Here is an 18886-nt window from a genome sequence, read left to right as displayed (position 1 = left end):
CCAACATGGTACTGAGCTACTACTGCCATGTCCAACATGGTACTGAGTTTTGAACGTTCAGGGGACGGTACTATTGACAAGTATCCTCCTGATCGGTCGAACCGGTCATACTCCGCCGCCGGTCATACTCCACTGTACCGACGGGATAGGTCAATAGATCGAACCACCAACCAAGTGTCGGCCTGATCGGTCGAACCGGTCATACTCATTCTTGGTCATACTCCAGCCTGTACCGACGTGACAGGGTTGGATGGTTCGAAGCCTAAATACAAGACTAATGTAATCTAGCAGGCTTCCTACATGCACGCTAAACATGTAATCTACATATGCAAACTGTTATACTAATCTTACCTGGATTCCGATTTCGTGTGTGGCCAACCCGACCGGAATCGAAGCCGAACGGCGGACATCGGCTCCTAAACCATAAAAATCACAACGCTATAAGTGACACGCTCAATCACTTCCCGGGGACTAAAACTAGGAACTAAAAGTTTCCCTATCGATAAAAAGCATGGCAATACCCCTAAAAACCTAAAAACGAGGAAAACTAGGGTTCGAAAAATCCCCCAACCTAGGTAGGCAGGTTGCCCAACCGAATTCCGGTTAGGAAATTCGGGACCCCCATCCGAATTCCGGATGCACAACCGAATTCGGTTCCTCGCGAGCGACAACCATAAAAATTCATAACTTGACCAATTCAACCCCAATTGGTCCCAAACTTTCCAGACCTGTTCTATATGTCCCAAATAACATATCCAAGGCATCAAACCTACCCAGAAACCACAGATACAAAATTTGCCATTGGAGCTCAAGCTTGAGTTCTAAACTCAAACTTGAGCAAAAACACCTAAACATGCAATCAAACCCACTTAATTCTACATAATCAAGCATAATATCACCTCTGAACAGAAATTACAGCAACAACACAGAAACATAATCACACTATTTTCCTCCAAAAACCACATTTTTTCAAAGAAAACTCAAACTTTAAACAACCTATCCAACATGCTTTCAACACAGCTCAAACAACATCAATAATCATGCTTTGAATCACACAAATTAACCACAAAAACACAAAGAAGAAATCAACTAAAAAATCATGCAAGAATCAACATATTTCATAAAAATTCAAGAGAAAACTAAAGGAGCTAACCTAGCTTGAAGATTGCTTGGCTTTGGATGAGAATCCACTAAGAAATCAAAGCAAAAATCCCCCCTTTGCACCCACATGCACAGCCGAGAGAGAGAGAGGAAAAGAGAGAGAGTTTGAGTGAAATTTTCTATTTTTTTCTCTAAGTGTTGAAAAATGAAAGAAATTTAAAAGAATAATGCCATTTAACTAAACTTATTTCAGCCAACTAAAAATAACCAAATAATATTTAATTTCCATTAAAAGTCACTAAAAGACAAAAAAGTCATTGGGGCAAAAAGACCATTTTGCCCCTCCACCATAAAATCACATAAAACATACTAAAGGGGTATTTTGGGAAATTCTAAATTCCCGGCCATTCCCGACATTCCCAATGTCTAAAACCCGTCCCCAAAATACTAACATACTAAGTTGTGATTTCTACTGAGCCAAACGCCGAGTTCCAAAATACCGGACACCGGAAATGCGAAATATACAAACTACTGATAACATAATCATGCATTTCTGAATTCCATAAATAACAGTAATAAATTATTTAAATAGCTATAAATAATTTCATAATTTCAACATAAACAACTGCTAATTTCCAAATTAACTAAGCGGGCTTTACAGTAGCGGTAACAGTAGTGCCTTTTCAATGTAGATCGTCTATATAGAGGATCATTGATCACATTAGGGTTATAACAATGGATAACTAATGACGTGTCTATATCGTGGAACATATAGAGCGTTCTATATGACTGAGAGTGCAATTCCAAGTTCTAAGTGTGGATTCAATGAGGAATTAATAAGTTAGGGAATTTACTTGGTAAATTCGGTTCGACTTATTGGAAGCTCGGTTATATAGACCCATGGTCCCCATACTAGTTGAGACCATACTGCTTGTAAGACTCAGTTAATTGATTTTAATTAATCAATTATAATTCTAAAAGTTAGACTATGTCTACTTTATGAATTCTCACAGTTTAAGGATGAAATCGTAAAGAAAAGGGTTTCTAGGTTTAATTATTAATTAAGAGACTTTGTATGTCTAATTAATAATTATTTTAAATGACAATATTATTTAATGATCTATTTTAGTTATTAAATAATTAGTTTTGGCATTTAAATGATTAGAATTGGAAAAATGACATTTTTGGAGAAATAGAAATAAAATTGAGGAAACTGCAAAATCCAAGTGAGGCCCATGAAACCCTATGGCCGGCCACCTCTTTGTGATTTTCCCAATTATTATTTTTATTTTTAATTGCCATGTAATTGCTAATCAAAGCCTAGCAAGAATAGGAAAGTGGTGGATCACACTAAATAAGGCAATTAATTGATTACACAGTAATTAAGGAAACTGTTTTATTTGGAAAGTTGTGCTCTCCCTTCTCCCTATATAAAGCAACCTTTGTTCTCTTCTCTTGTAAGCTTAAACCTACGAAAATAAGAGAGAAAAAGAGAGAAAATTTCAAAATCCTTGTGAGATGAGTAGTGCCCACACACATCAAGTGGTATCTCAATCATAGTATGTAAGACTATGGAATTTCTGCATCAAAGAAGGAGAAAAGAAGATCCAGGTTCAGATCTTGGTGATGCTCTGCTACAGAAAGGAATCAAGGGCTAGAGATCTGAATGGAAGGAGTCATAATATTCCGCTGCACCCCCTGCAAGGTTTTCTAACTTTATATGTGTTTATTTTCATTGTTCTAGAATTCATATTAGGTTGTTAATCCAAGATACTTGTTAGTAAATCTAGATCCTGGTAAAATAATTTCCAACAGTATGTTCCACGATATCAATACGCTATCTCATTTAACCATTGTTATAATCTTATTGTGATTTAAAGATCCTCTATATAGATGATCTACATCGAGATGGGATTTCTTTACCGTTCTCACCCCTCAATGTATTTTGCCCCTTAAAACACTTAGCTACCTGTAAATGGTGTTTAGTGATCTAATAATTAGTCAGTTAAACAAGAGCTCATCCATTTACTTCTATTTGCCAAGCTCGAAGGGAATCATCACTTGACTTCTATACACCAGTAGAAGCTATAGATTCCATATTTATGTTCAGCACTCCCACTCAATCATATTATCATGTTCCCAAAATATACGTATCACCCTGACCCAAAAGTAGGCTTAACTAATAAATCAAAGAACATGAATAACACTCCTGAGTTGAGCCCAAGCATATCAGGATTTAGATTCTTTTAATCTTAAGATCAACTACTGATATTGACTTGGAAAGATATGTATAACGGTAAGTTTGTAATATCTTAACTTAGTTGCAATATCGGTCCAGTCCAATGTATACTCCATACATTCGAAACTAGTATACTTTACTAATGTCCTGGAAAGAACATAACACTTACTCCAAGTGTAAGTACACATCATCGCTGATTATCACATTAGTGTAAATCCAATAACACTGATGAAACAGGGGCCAATACTTTTGATTCATATGATCACAATCACATTCCACTGTGTTGACGATACTATAATTGTGAATAAAGATATGATCTGGATTTAACTGATTCTGTGTGTAAATGTAATAAACATATTTAAACCATTAGCATGTAGAATTCATGCAAACATCAATCACTTCAAATTTCTTATATTGATAACTAATCAGATTGTAAAGAGTTTTATTTAGGGCATAAAACCCAACAAACTCCCACTTGCACTAATATAAAACAAACTGTGCAAATAGGTCAATCTGATTTCTTGATCTTCAGATCAAGTGTAGTATATTTGAATCCACCCAAACTTTTGGAAACTAGTTCATAAATTCACTTATGAAACATCCTTTACTATATGCTTTACTCATCAAGGGATACTGAAATCTTTACTGTTTTAAAAGTACATCTAAATTAACAGAAGACATATCTCTCATATTTTAAAATATGTAATTGAGATAATACAGTGTAGACTTTTCTTCAGCAATATAACTTTCTTGTATTTTCGAATAGACAAAGTTATAATTCTTCTCTGGTAGAGCTTGAATTATTGTTCAATAATTCCTCCACCCCCAAAGTAAGCACCATCTCATAGAAATCAAAATAGGATGGTGAGATACAAGGACAGCTGATACACAGTTCCTTAATATATATCATATAGATCACTTTCATAAATCTTTCTTGAATATCTTCTAATGTTCCATATTTGATTACATCTCAGATAGCTCCCACTCAATAGCAGATGTCTGGTTAAATAATACTTTTAACCTCTGACTGTTTAGAGAGTTACCTAGTTGTGACTTTTGTATTAGTCTAAAACTTTAAGTTAAGAATAAGTCATCAACATAGCAGACTAGTATTTGAAGTGCAAAATACATGCCAGAGATAAAGTAATCAAAATTAAGATACCATAAAATTTTATGAGGATTAAGAATTCTGGGTTCAAGTCATTCGAATGGACTAAACTAGAGTTCTTTATCTTATTCTCATAATTTTGATAAGCTATACCTATCCATGTGAATGGTTAGATTCGCTTTTCAGTAGTGTTCTTAAGTACCTATCACAAGTATCAACCTCATGAAGATGGGTATAGAATTTTAAAATTCTCCCACTCAATTAAGGTAGTGTGAAACTTTAACAAAGAACTTTTATAGGTATCAAAAACTTTTACTTACAATAGTAAAAACGAAATGGAACATACAATCAAGATCAAGAATTTATATTGATAATAGTTGACTCATTATATTACTTCCATGTTTAAAGAAGATATGTGTTATATAGGGAATAGTGGAATATACTCCACCCCTAAGTATATACATATAGGGTACTATGGATAACCTCCACCCTTAAGTATATAGAGATTATGATCTACCTTTAAAGGTTGTAAAGATCATGATTCTCTAAGTGTGATAGAGTTTATGTGGAGTTGAATACTATCCAGAGTTCATTAGATATAAAAGATCGTTGAACTGCATAGTTTTCTTAACTTTTCTCCACCCCTATCAGATCAAAAGATCCTTTTATTAAACAAATTCTTAATAATTGTATTAGAATGAACAATTATTAATAAACATAGAAATAGTTTCTAGTGTTTATTTAATATAACTCTATGAAGAGTTGTAAATATTATAGAATTTGCATCAATAATAAAAAAAAAACGCTTACACGTACAAACATATAAATATAATGTGGTAATAGTTGATGAAGATAAAATAAATGAAGCTCATTCTCATAAATTGCAATTGTGAATTTCAAAAATTAGAAACTTTATTAATTAAAAAAAATATATTGCAACAATATGAGAAAAACAGGGATAAATATCCCTAACTAAAATTTGAAATCCAAATTTTCTTTAAACTAAAACAATTAATTCAAAAAAAAAATGAAGAGCTTCATCTTCATCTGGACGATTTCACCCTTGGTCCAGCTTTCTGATCCAACTCATCTGAGTTCAAGTAGCTTGGCCTATAAGAAGAAGAAAACAAATAAACAAAGTTAGTCCAGAATCATAAATCCAGTTGGATAATAATTCACTAAAACTCTTAAAGTTTATAAAGGGAAATACCTTGTTTCTTTGCAAGAAGTTTAGGACATTGGGGTTTCCAATGACCTTTTTCATTGCAGTAGAAACACTTTCCTTTTAGTGTAGCATCTCCAGAAGGAACAACCTTTTTATTCTTCATGGCTTTTGTTCGCTTCTTGGTGTTCTTCCACTTCTTCTTCGATTTGGGCTTCGAAGCAGAGGCAACATTTGCTTCAGGTTTCATCGTCCCATTACCATTCCCAGGATTATGAGGTTTACTCCCTTTCTTCTTGGGTCCTCCAATCAAATTTTCATAAGTTTGAAGGTCATTGACTAATTCATGAAATTCAATTTCCTTCTTATTCATGACATAATTTGATGTGTATGGTACAAATGCTGGAGTCAGGCTATTCAAGATAAGGCTTACTTGAGTAGCACTGTCCATTTCAGCACCATGATCCTGGGCTTCTTGGAAATAACTTGACATTAGGAGAACATGGTCACGCACGTTTTGATGAGGTTCCATCCGTGCATTAATGTACTTCTTAGTCGCGTCAAAGCGTGACTGAAGTGATGCCTTACCGAATAGCTCATTTAACTTCGTCATAACTTCAGCACCCTTCTCGGTTTTAGAAAACCGAGTTTTGAGGGTGTCAACCATGCTAGAAAGCATAAAGTATAGAGCTTTGTCATTTGCTTTCTGCCAACGCTTATACTTTTCTTTCACAGCTTTGGAAGCATTGTCCCCAGGCACTTCAGGTGACGGCTCAGTTAAAACAAACAAGGCACTTTCTCCTATGAGAGCAATATTAATGTTCTCATTCAACTTATTAAAGTTAGATCCATTCAGCTTGTTTTCAGTCAACAGTGATAACATGGGATTCATTTTGATAATAATGGATACTACAAAATAATAGAAATCAACAAATAGAAATTAATAATGGTTTAACACAAAATCAATTCAGAAATTATAAGCACATAGCAAATAGGAATGATATGAGAAAATACTTAAAAATTCAATCCTAAATAATTTCCAAGGTTTTTCAATAAACTGATATCAGTGTCCCGTTTAGGCGAGAGTCAAAGCTACCATCTATTGAATAGAGTTGTCAGCTCATCTAAAATGTTAAACATTCTAGCAACCTTTTATTCGATCAAGATTGGAATCCAGCGTTGTCCCGTTTAGGTGAGAGTCAAGGCTATTCTATCTTATGAGCTACTACCATTGTTTCGCAATTTGCAAGTCAAATATGGTCGCCACCATTAGGGTGATCTATACCATATAAAACACTTACAAACTACTTATCATTTGAGATTAAACGGTGCAAAATTGCTAATGAACGTTCCTCCATTAGGGAGGATTACTCACTAAAACAAACGCGGTGTAAAACCCACAATGGAGATCGAATATCTTAATAATAATAAAGCTCATTCTTTAAAATGTATTTTCTTTATTATTCTAATAAATAAATTCTCATTAAATTCGAAATTAAGAATTAAAATTCAAAAATATGAATTTAATATAATATTTATAAAATTATACTTAGATGGTGATTGAAATAAAATTAATTATTTCCATCTTAACAATAATATTAAATATAAATATTAAGGAAATTAATTTAAGTTGAATTAAATTAAATTAATTAGCAACTTAAAAATTTCCTTTGAGAATATAATTATTGAGTTCGAAAAATTAAAGTATAAAAAATTATACAATTTTCGAAATAATAAAAATAGAAAAAAAATAATTCAAGCAAAAATATCACCTATCTAGATTTTCTTTTGACTAGTTAATTCAATTTCTAATAATAATATATATATTTTAAATTCATTTATTTTAAATTAATCAATATATGAAAAAATCATTGATTTAAGTTGGCCCAAGAATTAATTAAAATAAATAATTAATTTACAACTCAATCTATTTTTAAAGATAAATTCGAAAAATATTGCATAAATAAAATGTAATTTTCGAAATTGATTAAGAAAATAAAGGAAAAATATATATATTGAAAATTATTTAAATTTAAGTTGAAAAATTAAATTTCAACCTAAAAATAATTTTCTATTTAATTAAGTGTCATGAAAAATAAATAAATATTTAAGTATCATGATGAAAATCAACTTAGATATTTAAAATTTTCAAGTTAATTAAATGTATTAAATTCAAGAAATAAATAATTAAGTGTAGAGAAGGCTTAATTATTAATTTTTATTTAATACTAGGAAAAATATACTTAATAAAATTGTACCAAAATTAATTATTTAAATAATTAATTTCACAAACTATAATATTTTCCTATTTAAATATTAGAAATAATAAGTAGTCTTGAAATTACTATCTAGAAAATATCTTATTTGACTAAGTATCTTTTCAACAAAAATTTGAAAAATATCTAATTTAAGTTATATAGAAAAAATCTAAAACTTAAATAATTTCAAATTCATATTTAATTAAATATCAAAAATTAAGTTGTAACCACTTAATTTGAAGATATCTTTTTAAGTTAATATTCGAAAAGATATTAACCTAAAAAATATCTAAAATATTCCATTTTAAGTTAATATTCGAAAAGATATTAACTTAAAAAAATATCTTAAGAATCTTTAATAACTAATGCCTAGGATTCCTCAACTTAATTTAAAAAATAAATCAAATATTCAAAAATTTAAGTTAGATAAGAAAAATCAGTTGATACAACTAATTTATAATTTTTTTTTTTTGATGAATCAGGAATTGTATTAGCTCAAAAACAATTGATTACACCCAAATAGCACCCAAAGAAGGGCCTAAAATAAAGAACAAATATACAATGATAATATATTTACAAACTTTGAAACCATTGTGTATCTCTCTTTGAAACTTTTTTTGGCCAAAACATCTCAATTCTAATCTTCAAGTTGGCTTTTAACTCCTTGAGTAGAGCTGGGATTAGTTGCTCCTCTTTGGTCCATAGAACCTTATTCCTCAGCTGCCATAAGCTGTAAACTGACGAGCTACATTTCTTGTGTACACTTGCAGCTTGAACTTTGACTCCTTTGATCTTCCTAGCCATTTAATGATGTTGGTAAGACCTGTGTCTATTGTTCTCCAACCCAGCCACCTTTTGATTTCCTGCAAACATTCCTTTGTTCTCAAACAATCAAAGAAAAGGTGCTCTGGAGTTTCAGCTTCATCGCAACAAAGCAAGCAACTTGGATCGGTGATGATCTTCATTTTGCATAATCGGTCTCTGGTCTTTAGTCTTTGGTGCATTGCAAGCCAGAGAATAAAACAATGTTTTGGAGCATTAAACCGACTCCAAACTTGCCTTGTCCATTGAATTTTAGATGGGGTTTGTACCAAAATCTTGTACCCTGCCGAGATATTGTATTGTTGTAGTGCAATGGACTGATTATTTGCTTTGAACTGGTCCTTGAGCCTCACTAAACACCTCCAATACCAGCTGGTTTGGCTTGGTGTTTCATAGGCCCACCAATCACCATCATGAAGGTAAACACTATTGATCCATCTCATCCACAAGCTCCAGAAAGAATCTTAGTTAGTTAAAATTCTATATTTAATTAAATACAAGAAAAATACAAATAGTTTGTCTAGAAATAATATCTAAAACTAAAAGTGTTTTTCTTAAAATTAACTTTAAAATATTAAAATGAAAATAAATTTTCATATATTTTAAAAGTTAATTATGTTGCTAATTCAATTTTATTAGGTCAAACTAATATAATTAACCTAGTACAGTTATTCAAATCAGGCAAATGGACCTTCACAATTGGGGTAGTTCATGTGAGGGGGTGCTGGGTTCAGTATGTCGTACCCACTTCTATGGCTCCCAACTCTCACACAAGGCCCAAAAGAGAGGAATTTAACCTTAAAATGAATAACTGTTATTAATTGAATAGGTCCAATAACTAAATGGACCTAAATAAAATCTATCATGGTGTGACATTTTATTTAGCAACAACCTATATGCATTTATATAATAAAATAAACACATAGGCTCACACAGGTACACATTTGGATGGATCCTATCATGTTGCTAGGTCATACACAGATGAAAGAAGATTGTAAAATTTACATGTTACAAATTATTAACTTGACCAAGGGAGCCATCAGATCATTAGATCTGGCAAAAAGTAACCATGGCTATTTGCAATCAAGTAATAATAGGTTTTGAAAACTTACACACAAGTTAAAACCACATACTCCTGCAACAAGGTTAGTTGGATAGTTCGAAGTAGGATTTAATTAATTTTAAATAAATAAATTTCGAAATTAATAATTAAATAAATAAATAAAATAAATATTTAATTTTGAAAAATAAAATAAAATTAAAATTAATTTTCGAAAAAATTAAAAAATAATTATTTATTTTTCGAAAATAAAAAAAAATATTATTAATTTAAATTTCGAAATTTTTAAAAAAATATTTAAAATTAAACCTACAATTTTGAAAAATTAGGTTTCAACCAACCTAAATATCATTTCAAAAATTTCCTAACTACTTTTAAAAATTAAATGTTATTTTATAAATAAAAATTAAATAAAAATTAGAAAAGATAAATTAAATATCTTTTTCAGATTTTAAATTTAATTTGAATAAATAAAATAACAAAATTTAAAAGTTAGCAAAATATCTTACATCTATTTAAAATTACATGATTATAGTTATCTTATTTTAAATTTAAATAAGGTCAAAATATTTAAAAAAAAAAACAATTTAATGCAAAAAGGTTTAATATCTGACCTTAAATTAAAAAATAAGATAAGATATAATCAAATTTAAAAATAAGAAAGATAATAAGCAAAAAGATAGATATTTACTAATTTCAAATTCAAATTACACTAATATCTTGGATTAAATTTAAAAAATATTAAATTAATTCATAATGATAATTAGAATTGAATTAGGAATAGTAAATCTATAAATACAAAACTATACAAAAAATCGGAAGTTAATTCCATGAAAAAGCATGAAAAAACGAAGAAAAACGAAAAAATTGTGAGTTGTACGGACAGTTTTCGCGATCGCAGGAAAATTTCAGCACAACTCCGATTTTTTCGAATCTTCAAAAAATCATAACTAATTCAAATTAAATCGAAATTGAGTTCTGTAAAAAAGTAACTTGCTTAATTTTTTCCATACTATCCAATAAAAATAATTCCAGAAACAGAATTGCAATTATTTTTACACGAAAATTCACAAACATCAATCAATCATCAAATAACACTCAATACAACATGATACCATCCAAAAACAAACAAACAATCGTTTTAAAGTCCAAATTTCTTGTAAGTAAATCAATTACCATGGCTCTGAGGCCATTTTTTGGAAATTTATTTTACCAGGATCTTAGATCTACTCACAAGTATGTTGTTTAAACACCCTAAATATGAACTTTCTAAAACGATAAATTAAACACATATAAAGTTAAGAAAACCTTACATTGATGCAGCGGAATTAATGTCTCCTTCCACTCAGATCTCTAACCCTTGTATCCTTTCTGTAGCAGAGTATAATCAAGATCTAAGCTCGAATGTCCTTCTTCTTTAAGTTTGATCCTTCACAGTCTTCCAATCTATGATTGAGTTACTGCTTGCTGTGTGTGGGCACTCACTCTTTCACTAGGGTTCGAAATTGATGAAGGAGAAAAGAAGAGAGAGGGTTTCGGCCAGGTATAGAAAGTGGGGAAGGCTCAGTTTTTCTGAAGAGAGAAATTTCTGTCAGAATGGCTTGTGAAAACTTATGAAAGCATGTATTGTGACTGAGCCATCACTTTCTATTTATAGGCAACTACTAGGTTTAGGTTAAGAATTATTTGGCATTAAAATAATGAAAATATTAATTTGAAAAACCTCATTAAGTGGCCGGCCATGGTGTTATAGTGGACCCCACTTGATTTTGCAATTTTATCAAATTTTATCTCTATTTTCTCAAAAACGCCAATTTTCTAATTCTAACCTTTTAATTGCCAAAACTAATTATTTAATATCTAAAATAGATTATTAAATAATATTTTCATTTAATTTAATTATTAATTAGACATATAAAGTCCATTAATAAATAAATAAACCTAGAAACTCTTTTCTTTACAATTTCACCCCTGCTTAGTGAAAATTCATAAAATTAGACATAGTCTAACTTTAGAATTATAATTGATTAATCACGAATCAATTAATGAGTCTTACAAGCAGAATGTTCTCAACTAGAATGGGGACCATGGATCTATATGCTGAGCTTCCAATAAGTGAACCAAATTTACCAAGTAAATTCCTACTTATTAATTCTTCGTTGAATCCACTCTTAGAACTTAGAATTGCACTCTCAGACTTATATAGAGCATATTGTATGTTCCACGATATCCATACGCTATCTCATTTAACCATTGTTATAATCTTATTGTGATTTAAAGATCCTCTATATAGATGATCTACATCGAGATGGGATTTCTTTACCGTTCTCACCCCTCAATGTATTTTGCCCCTTAAAACACTTAGCTACCTGTAAATGGTGTTTAGTGATCTAATAATTAGTTAGTTAAACAAGAGCTCATCCATTTACTTCTATTTGCCAAGCTCGAAGGGAATCATCACTTGACTTTTATACACCAGTAGAAGCTATAGATTCCATATTTATGTTCAGCACTCCCACTCAATCATACTATCATGTTCCCAAAATATACGTATCACCCTGACCCAAAAGTAGGCTTAACTAATAAATCAAAGAACATGAATAGTACTCCTGAGTTGAGCCCAAGCATATCAAGATTTAGATTCTTATAATCTTAAGATCAACTACTGATATTGACTTGGAAAGATATGTATAACGGTAAGTTTGTAATATCTTAACTTAGTTGCAATATCGGTCCAGTCTAATGTATACTCCATACATTCGAAACTAGTATACTTTACTAATGTCCTGGAAAGAACATAATACTTACTCCAAGTGTAAGTACACATCATCGTTGATTATCACATTAGTGTAAATCCAATAACACTGATGAAACAGGGACCAATACTTTTGATTCATATGATCACAATCACATTCCACTGTGTTGACGATACTATAATTGTGAATAAACATATGATCTGGATTTAACTGATTCTGTGTGTAAATGTAATAAACATATTTAAACCATTAGCATGTAGAATTCATGCAAACATCAATCACTTCAAATTTCTTATATTGATAACTAATCAGATTGTAAAGAGTTTTATTTAGGGCATAAAACCCAACATCTTCAAGTACCCCATTAAGGAAGGCAGTCTTGACATCCATTTGCCAGATTTCATAATCGAAAGCAGCAGCTATGGAGAGAAGAATTCGGATGGATTTGAGCATGGCAACAGGACTAAAAGTTTCCTCATAGTCCACACCTTCTCTTTGGGTATAACCCTTGGCTACAAGTCTAGCTTTAAAAGTTTCGACTTCGCCTCCAGCGCCTCTTTTCTTCTTGTAAACCCACTCAAATCCGATTGGACTATAGTCATCGGGTGCGTCTACATATTCCCAGACTTTGTTCTTTTTCATGGAATCCATCTCTGAATCCATTCCGGCTGACCATCGTTTCCGTTGCGGACTTGCCATTGCCTGTTTATAGATTAATGGGTCGTCATCAATACCATCACCAACGACCATATTGATTTCACCATCCAAGACATAACGAGCTGGTTTTGTGAAAACCCTCCCACTACAACGAGGAGCAGTGATCTTCTGAACAGGAACTTTGGTAGTAGTTTTCTCAGTTGGTTCGACTGAGGTAGTGGGATTATCCTCTTCTTGAGTGGAAGAGGACGGAACAATGGAAGGAGTTATATCTGAAAGTATTTCCTCTAATACAACTTTACTTTTCGGTTTGTTGTCTTTAATATAGTTTTCTTCAAGAAAAGTAGCATTTGTAGAAACAAACACTTTATTATCCTTGTGACTATAAAACAGTCCACCCCTAGTCTCTTTAGAATTTCCGACAAACATGCATACTTCGGTACGTGATTCAAGTTTGCCTTCTTTCTTTCTTAAGACATGAGCAGGGCACCCCCAAATTCTGTAGTGGCGTAAACTAGGTGTACGACCATTCCAAAGTTCGACGGGTGTCTTAGGGACTGCTTTGGATGGAACAACATTTAAAATGTCATTTGCCATCTGTATAGCATATCCCCAGAAAGACGTAGACAGAGTTGAATAACTCAGCATAGACCTAACCATTTCCAAAAGAGTGCAATTTCTTCTTTCTGCAACTCCATTTTGTTGTGGAGTGCCTGGGGCAGTGTATTGGGATACAATTCCAAGTTTAATTAAATGATCTTTGAACTGCATATCCATATATTCTCCACCCCTATCAGTTCGCAAGATCTTTAATGATTTACCTAATTGGTTTTGAGCCAAAGCATGAAATTCTTGAAACTTTTCAAATGTTTCAGATTTCTTTTGCATTAGGTAAAGAAAACTATATCTCGAGTAATCGTCAAGGAAAGTGACAAAATACTCATAACCACCTCGGGCTTTGACATTCAGGGGTCCGCAAACATCTGAATGCACTAACCCTAGGGGTTGTTTGGCACGCTCTCCCTTTGCAGAGAAAGAATGTTTGGTCATTTTTCCTTCTAGGCAGGACTCGCATACTGGCAATTCACCTAAGAAGACATTTTTCAATGGACCGTCTTTGGTTAGCCTTTTGAGTCTATCAAAGCCTATATGACCTAAACGTAAATGCCATACATAAGTTTGATCATCATTATTAATCTCTTTTCTTTTAAGGTTTCTAGGTTTAGCTACATTGAAAAGTTCACTACTTAGTGAGATTTGTGTATTTGGTCTTAAAACATAAAGCCCTTGTTCCATGGGAGCAACACATATATGAAATCCATTACGAGAAATTGAACAATAAGAACTCGAAAAATTCAATATATAAGATTGTGTTTGCAAACATGAGACACTAATCAAGTTTCTACTAAAGTTTAGAATAAATAAAACATTTTCTAAAATTAAAAATCTTTGTTGAAACTTGATACGGGCTTTTCCTCTAGCTTTGACCGACACTAACTCGCCATTCCTAACTTTAAGCTTTAACTCTTCTGGAAGCAGATTTTCCCAAGTTTCAAGCAGCTGCAATGAAGAACATACATGGTTAGTAGACCCAGAATCAACAATCCAAGTGGATTTGTCGTTCTCTAAAACACGTGATTCAAAGACAAAAGCATTACCTTCGTTTGAATTATTTAGAAGCCGGGGACATCGTTCTTCTTGATGTCCCTTTTCATTACAATTTGAACATAGAAGATTATGTCTGATAATTGTACTTGAAAAAGCAGCTTTTCTAGAGCTTTCATACTTAATTCTTTTCCTCTGATTAAGATTTGCAAACCCATGAGGTCCTATTGCAATCAGATTCCGTTCATGAGCTCGTAATTCTGCTTCGAGCTTGTTCATGTCGGAGGAGTTAAAATTGTTGATCATGTAAGATACAACAAATCCATTATACTCTGGAGGAAGACTATTAAGAATGAATTGTACCCATTGTTCTTTTGATAAATCAATTCCTAGTAGATTTGCCTTTTGGAACTTCAGATTCATCATCAACAGGTGCGAGTTTATGCAACTACCAGAATGCATTTTCACACTATAGAAGTTCTTTTGCTAAGATATTAACTAGGAGTGGATCGAGGTGAGGGTTATTCATATTGGCTCTACAATACATCAATAAAACAGAAGTAAGGTTTTGGTTCAAATAAATTCATACACAATTTCAGAAAATAACAAATAATCACATATGTTATAAAAATACTAAATCTAACATAGTTTGTTTTCCTAGGTTTTCAACAAACTAATACAGTGTCCCGTTTAGGCGAGAGTCAAAGCATCATTTATTGAATAGAGTTGTCAATTCATCTAAAATGATAATCATTCTTGCAACCTTTTATTCGATCAAGATTGGAATTCAGCGTTGTCCCGTTTATGCGAGAGTCAAGGCAATTCTATCTTATGAGCTTCCACTATTGTTTCATATTTTGTAAGTCAAATACAGTCGCCACCATTAGGGTGATCCATACTATATAAACACTTACAAAGCTACTTATCTTTCGAGATTAAACGGTGTAACTTGCTAATGAACGTTCCTCCATTAAGGAGGATTACTCACTAAAACAAAAGCTATGTAAAACCAACAATGGAGATCGAATGTCTTTTGATTAAAGCTCATTATTTTAAAATATGTATTGTATTTAATCATTTATTCCGTATTATAATAATGAAAAATTACAAATTAAAGTTGGTTTAAATAAAAAAATCAACTTTAATTAAATTTCAATTATTATTTAAATTCAAAAAATAAATTCAAAAATAATGGAACAAATTTGAAAATATCTTGTTTAAGTTATTATACATATATATGTGAGATATATAATATATAGCATGCATACAAAAGTGGAGGGATTTAATATATAGCATGTATACAAAAGTGGAGGGAGGATTCAATCTTAAGGGGCCAATTATTAAAAATTTATATTTTAAATAAAATATTTTTACATATATTTCAAGTTACAAAAATTATTTATAATTGAGGTAAGGAATTTACTTATAGACTAAATTTAACACACGAAAAGTTCACATATTGCAGAAGATCTGAACTCATTGGTTACTTCTTAAGTCATTCAAGCTGAAGCTTCAATCTTAATGATAGTGTTGGATTGGTTTTACACATTGTTCTTTCTCTTTGTTATATTGAGTGTATTTATTTAATTTTGGTTTCTGTTATTCAATAACGCTCTTTTTTTTTAAAAAAAATGAGCTAGGTTTTTTGTGTTTTTTACTAGTTTGCTTTCCAATTTTCCTAAGGCATCCCTAGTTCATGTTCGTTTCTCATGAATTAGTTGTGCATGCACTTAGGGTAGATGGTGAATTAGCTTAGATTGAAGATTATTCTTCTTTTCTTATTGATATGTATTAAACTCTTGGTTGTTGTTAATAAGAGTTTAATTTCAAAAAAAAAATATTTATAATTAAATTTGTCCTAAATTTTTTAAATATATTTTTTCACAGCAATTAGTTAGTCAAAACTCAACCTCTAAAAATATTAGTCAAAAGGCATCATCTATTATTGTTATTCTTTTTATGAATGAGAGGTATATTATTACTCAAACACATCTATTATTATTATTATTATTATTATTATTATTATTATTATTATTATTATTATGAAAAGAAAAATATATATTTTATTACAAAGTGTATGAACCATTAATTCAAAAAGATTTTGTAGTTATTGTAGAGAAAATAGAAATTACAGAACAACTATTATAATTTTCATAAAAAAGAAGAAGAAAATATTATGTACTGATCCATTTTGATTTAGTGAATTTCAATATTTAATTACATAACTCATTAAATGATGACAACTATTCAGTATTTATAATTATATTTCAACCAATTTTTTTTTGAAAAGGGGTAAAAATTTATTCATCTTGAAAAGCTATCATCCCTTACAATAGAAAGCAAATCTGATGGAGCAGAAAACTCATCAAACATACAATTTGACATAAAACAAGACTGTCTTGCAATGCAATGAGCAACCCTATTAGCATATCGTTTAATAAAAGAAATAAAGACATTTTGTAATTCAGAAAGAAGCAAACGACAATCTTGAACAAGTAACCCAAACTGAGATGGCATTTGAACTGAGCCATTAATAGCCTGAACAGCTACTAAAGAATCGGTTTCAATTTCCACTTCAGTTAGGTGCTTCGTCTTGATCCAACTCAAAGCCTCTTTCATACCCACAACTTCAACAATCTCAGGGGAAACCACACCAGTTTTACTGCTTGAGACCGCTTCGACAAGCTTACCATCCTTGTCTCTAACTATGAAGCCAAATCCAAATCGATTCTCAGCTTTAAAGAGGGCCCCGTCGACATTGATCTTGAACTTAGTAAAAATTGGTTTCGTCCAATGCTCTCTTCCATTACTAACATTAACATTTAGTAATGGAATGGAACCATTTGATTGAGCATTTTGCCAATTGTCAAGATTAGTCTTAGCCGACTGAATCACCTCTGAAACTTTGGTCGATTTATTACTCCATAATAGATTATTGTGAGCCATCCAAATACGCCACATAATCATAGCTACAGACTTACGATTGTGCATCAGAATGTCACAAAACCAGCTGCTAAACTCCCTTTCATCGACACCACCAGCATTAGCAGATGAAAGATTCCAGCATGAGTGCGCAAAATTGCAACTGATGTCAACCAATATTTTTTTTAATTACATGTCAAAAGTTAAAGCTAATTGTGTATATAATCCTAACACTTGATGTTCATATATATAAAGCGTATTTTTCAGTAAATATAAAGTCAATATTAATTTACTTTTTCTTTAGATAACTACACATATCATACAACTATTTTGTGATAAATTGAGGAGGAGCCAGGGCCACCCGAATGCATAATGTATCTCTGCATATATATATGAGTAATATATATTATATATATGTAGAACATGTGATATAATATATATAAGTGTGATTAAATTTGTAGAAATAATTATTTTTATATATTTATATGAGACATACATATATAATATATATTATGTGTATATAATATATATCATGCATGTATATTAAAGTTTATATATATGTTATATATGTGTGAGATATCACTACTACAAAAATCAGAATTCGCGACGGTCCTAGAAAGATTTTTTTTTAGGGACCGTCGCTAAAAAAATTAAGTAAATGTTTAAAACCATCGGGAAAAATTAGTATTTCCGAAAGTTTATAACAGTAATTAAAAGAATAGGCGATGATTTTAATTGAAATTCGTAAAATTTATTGGGCCCTTATAGGAGGCGACAGTTTTAAACCGTCACCTATAGTATAGGCGACGGTTTTAAACCGTCGGGTATAAGAGCCTAATAAAAAATTGTTACCTACTTCTCGCCATATTTCCCACGTGTCCACCTACTTCTTTTTTATTTTTTAAATGCCCACCTATTTCTTCTCCATTTTCCACACCCTAAAACGAAAATTTTAACTCTCCAAAACCCCACCCACGCATCCACACCATCACCCTCCTCTCTCGCCTTCTTCCTCCCTCTCTTGATCTTCCTTTCTTCTTGTCTCTCTCGTCCATCGATCTCCACCCACCCCTCCTCTCGTCAGTCTCCCTCTCCTCTCCGTCGCATACCTCGGACCACCACCACCTCCCGTCTGTCTTTCTCTCTCTCCAAGCTCGGTATAAATACATGTATTTATTTATATACTTTTTTATTTA

General features: G+C 31.6%; 1 protein-coding gene across 1 annotated transcript; it reads right to left on the bottom strand.

Moving 5' to 3' along the window:
- Positions 1-17072: 17072 nt before the first annotated feature.
- Positions 17073-18556, bottom strand: LOC115719983 (uncharacterized). Its single transcript, XM_061109241.1, has 2 exons — positions 18543-18556; positions 17073-17853 (listed from the first exon to the last, which is right to left on the bottom strand). The coding sequence occupies exons 1-2, from the start codon at positions 18554-18556 to the stop codon at positions 17073-17075; spliced, it is 795 nt and encodes a 264-aa protein (XP_060965224.1).
- Positions 18557-18886: the final 330 nt, after the last annotated feature.

Source organism: Cannabis sativa, chromosome 2 (assembly GCF_029168945.1).
Source record: "Cannabis sativa cultivar Pink pepper isolate KNU-18-1 chromosome 2, ASM2916894v1, whole genome shotgun sequence".
In the NCBI taxonomy this organism is placed as follows: domain Eukaryota; kingdom Viridiplantae; phylum Streptophyta; class Magnoliopsida; order Rosales; family Cannabaceae; genus Cannabis; species Cannabis sativa.
The sequence above is the reverse complement of the archived record's forward strand: the minus strand, read 5'-3'. Positions and strand labels throughout refer to the sequence as shown.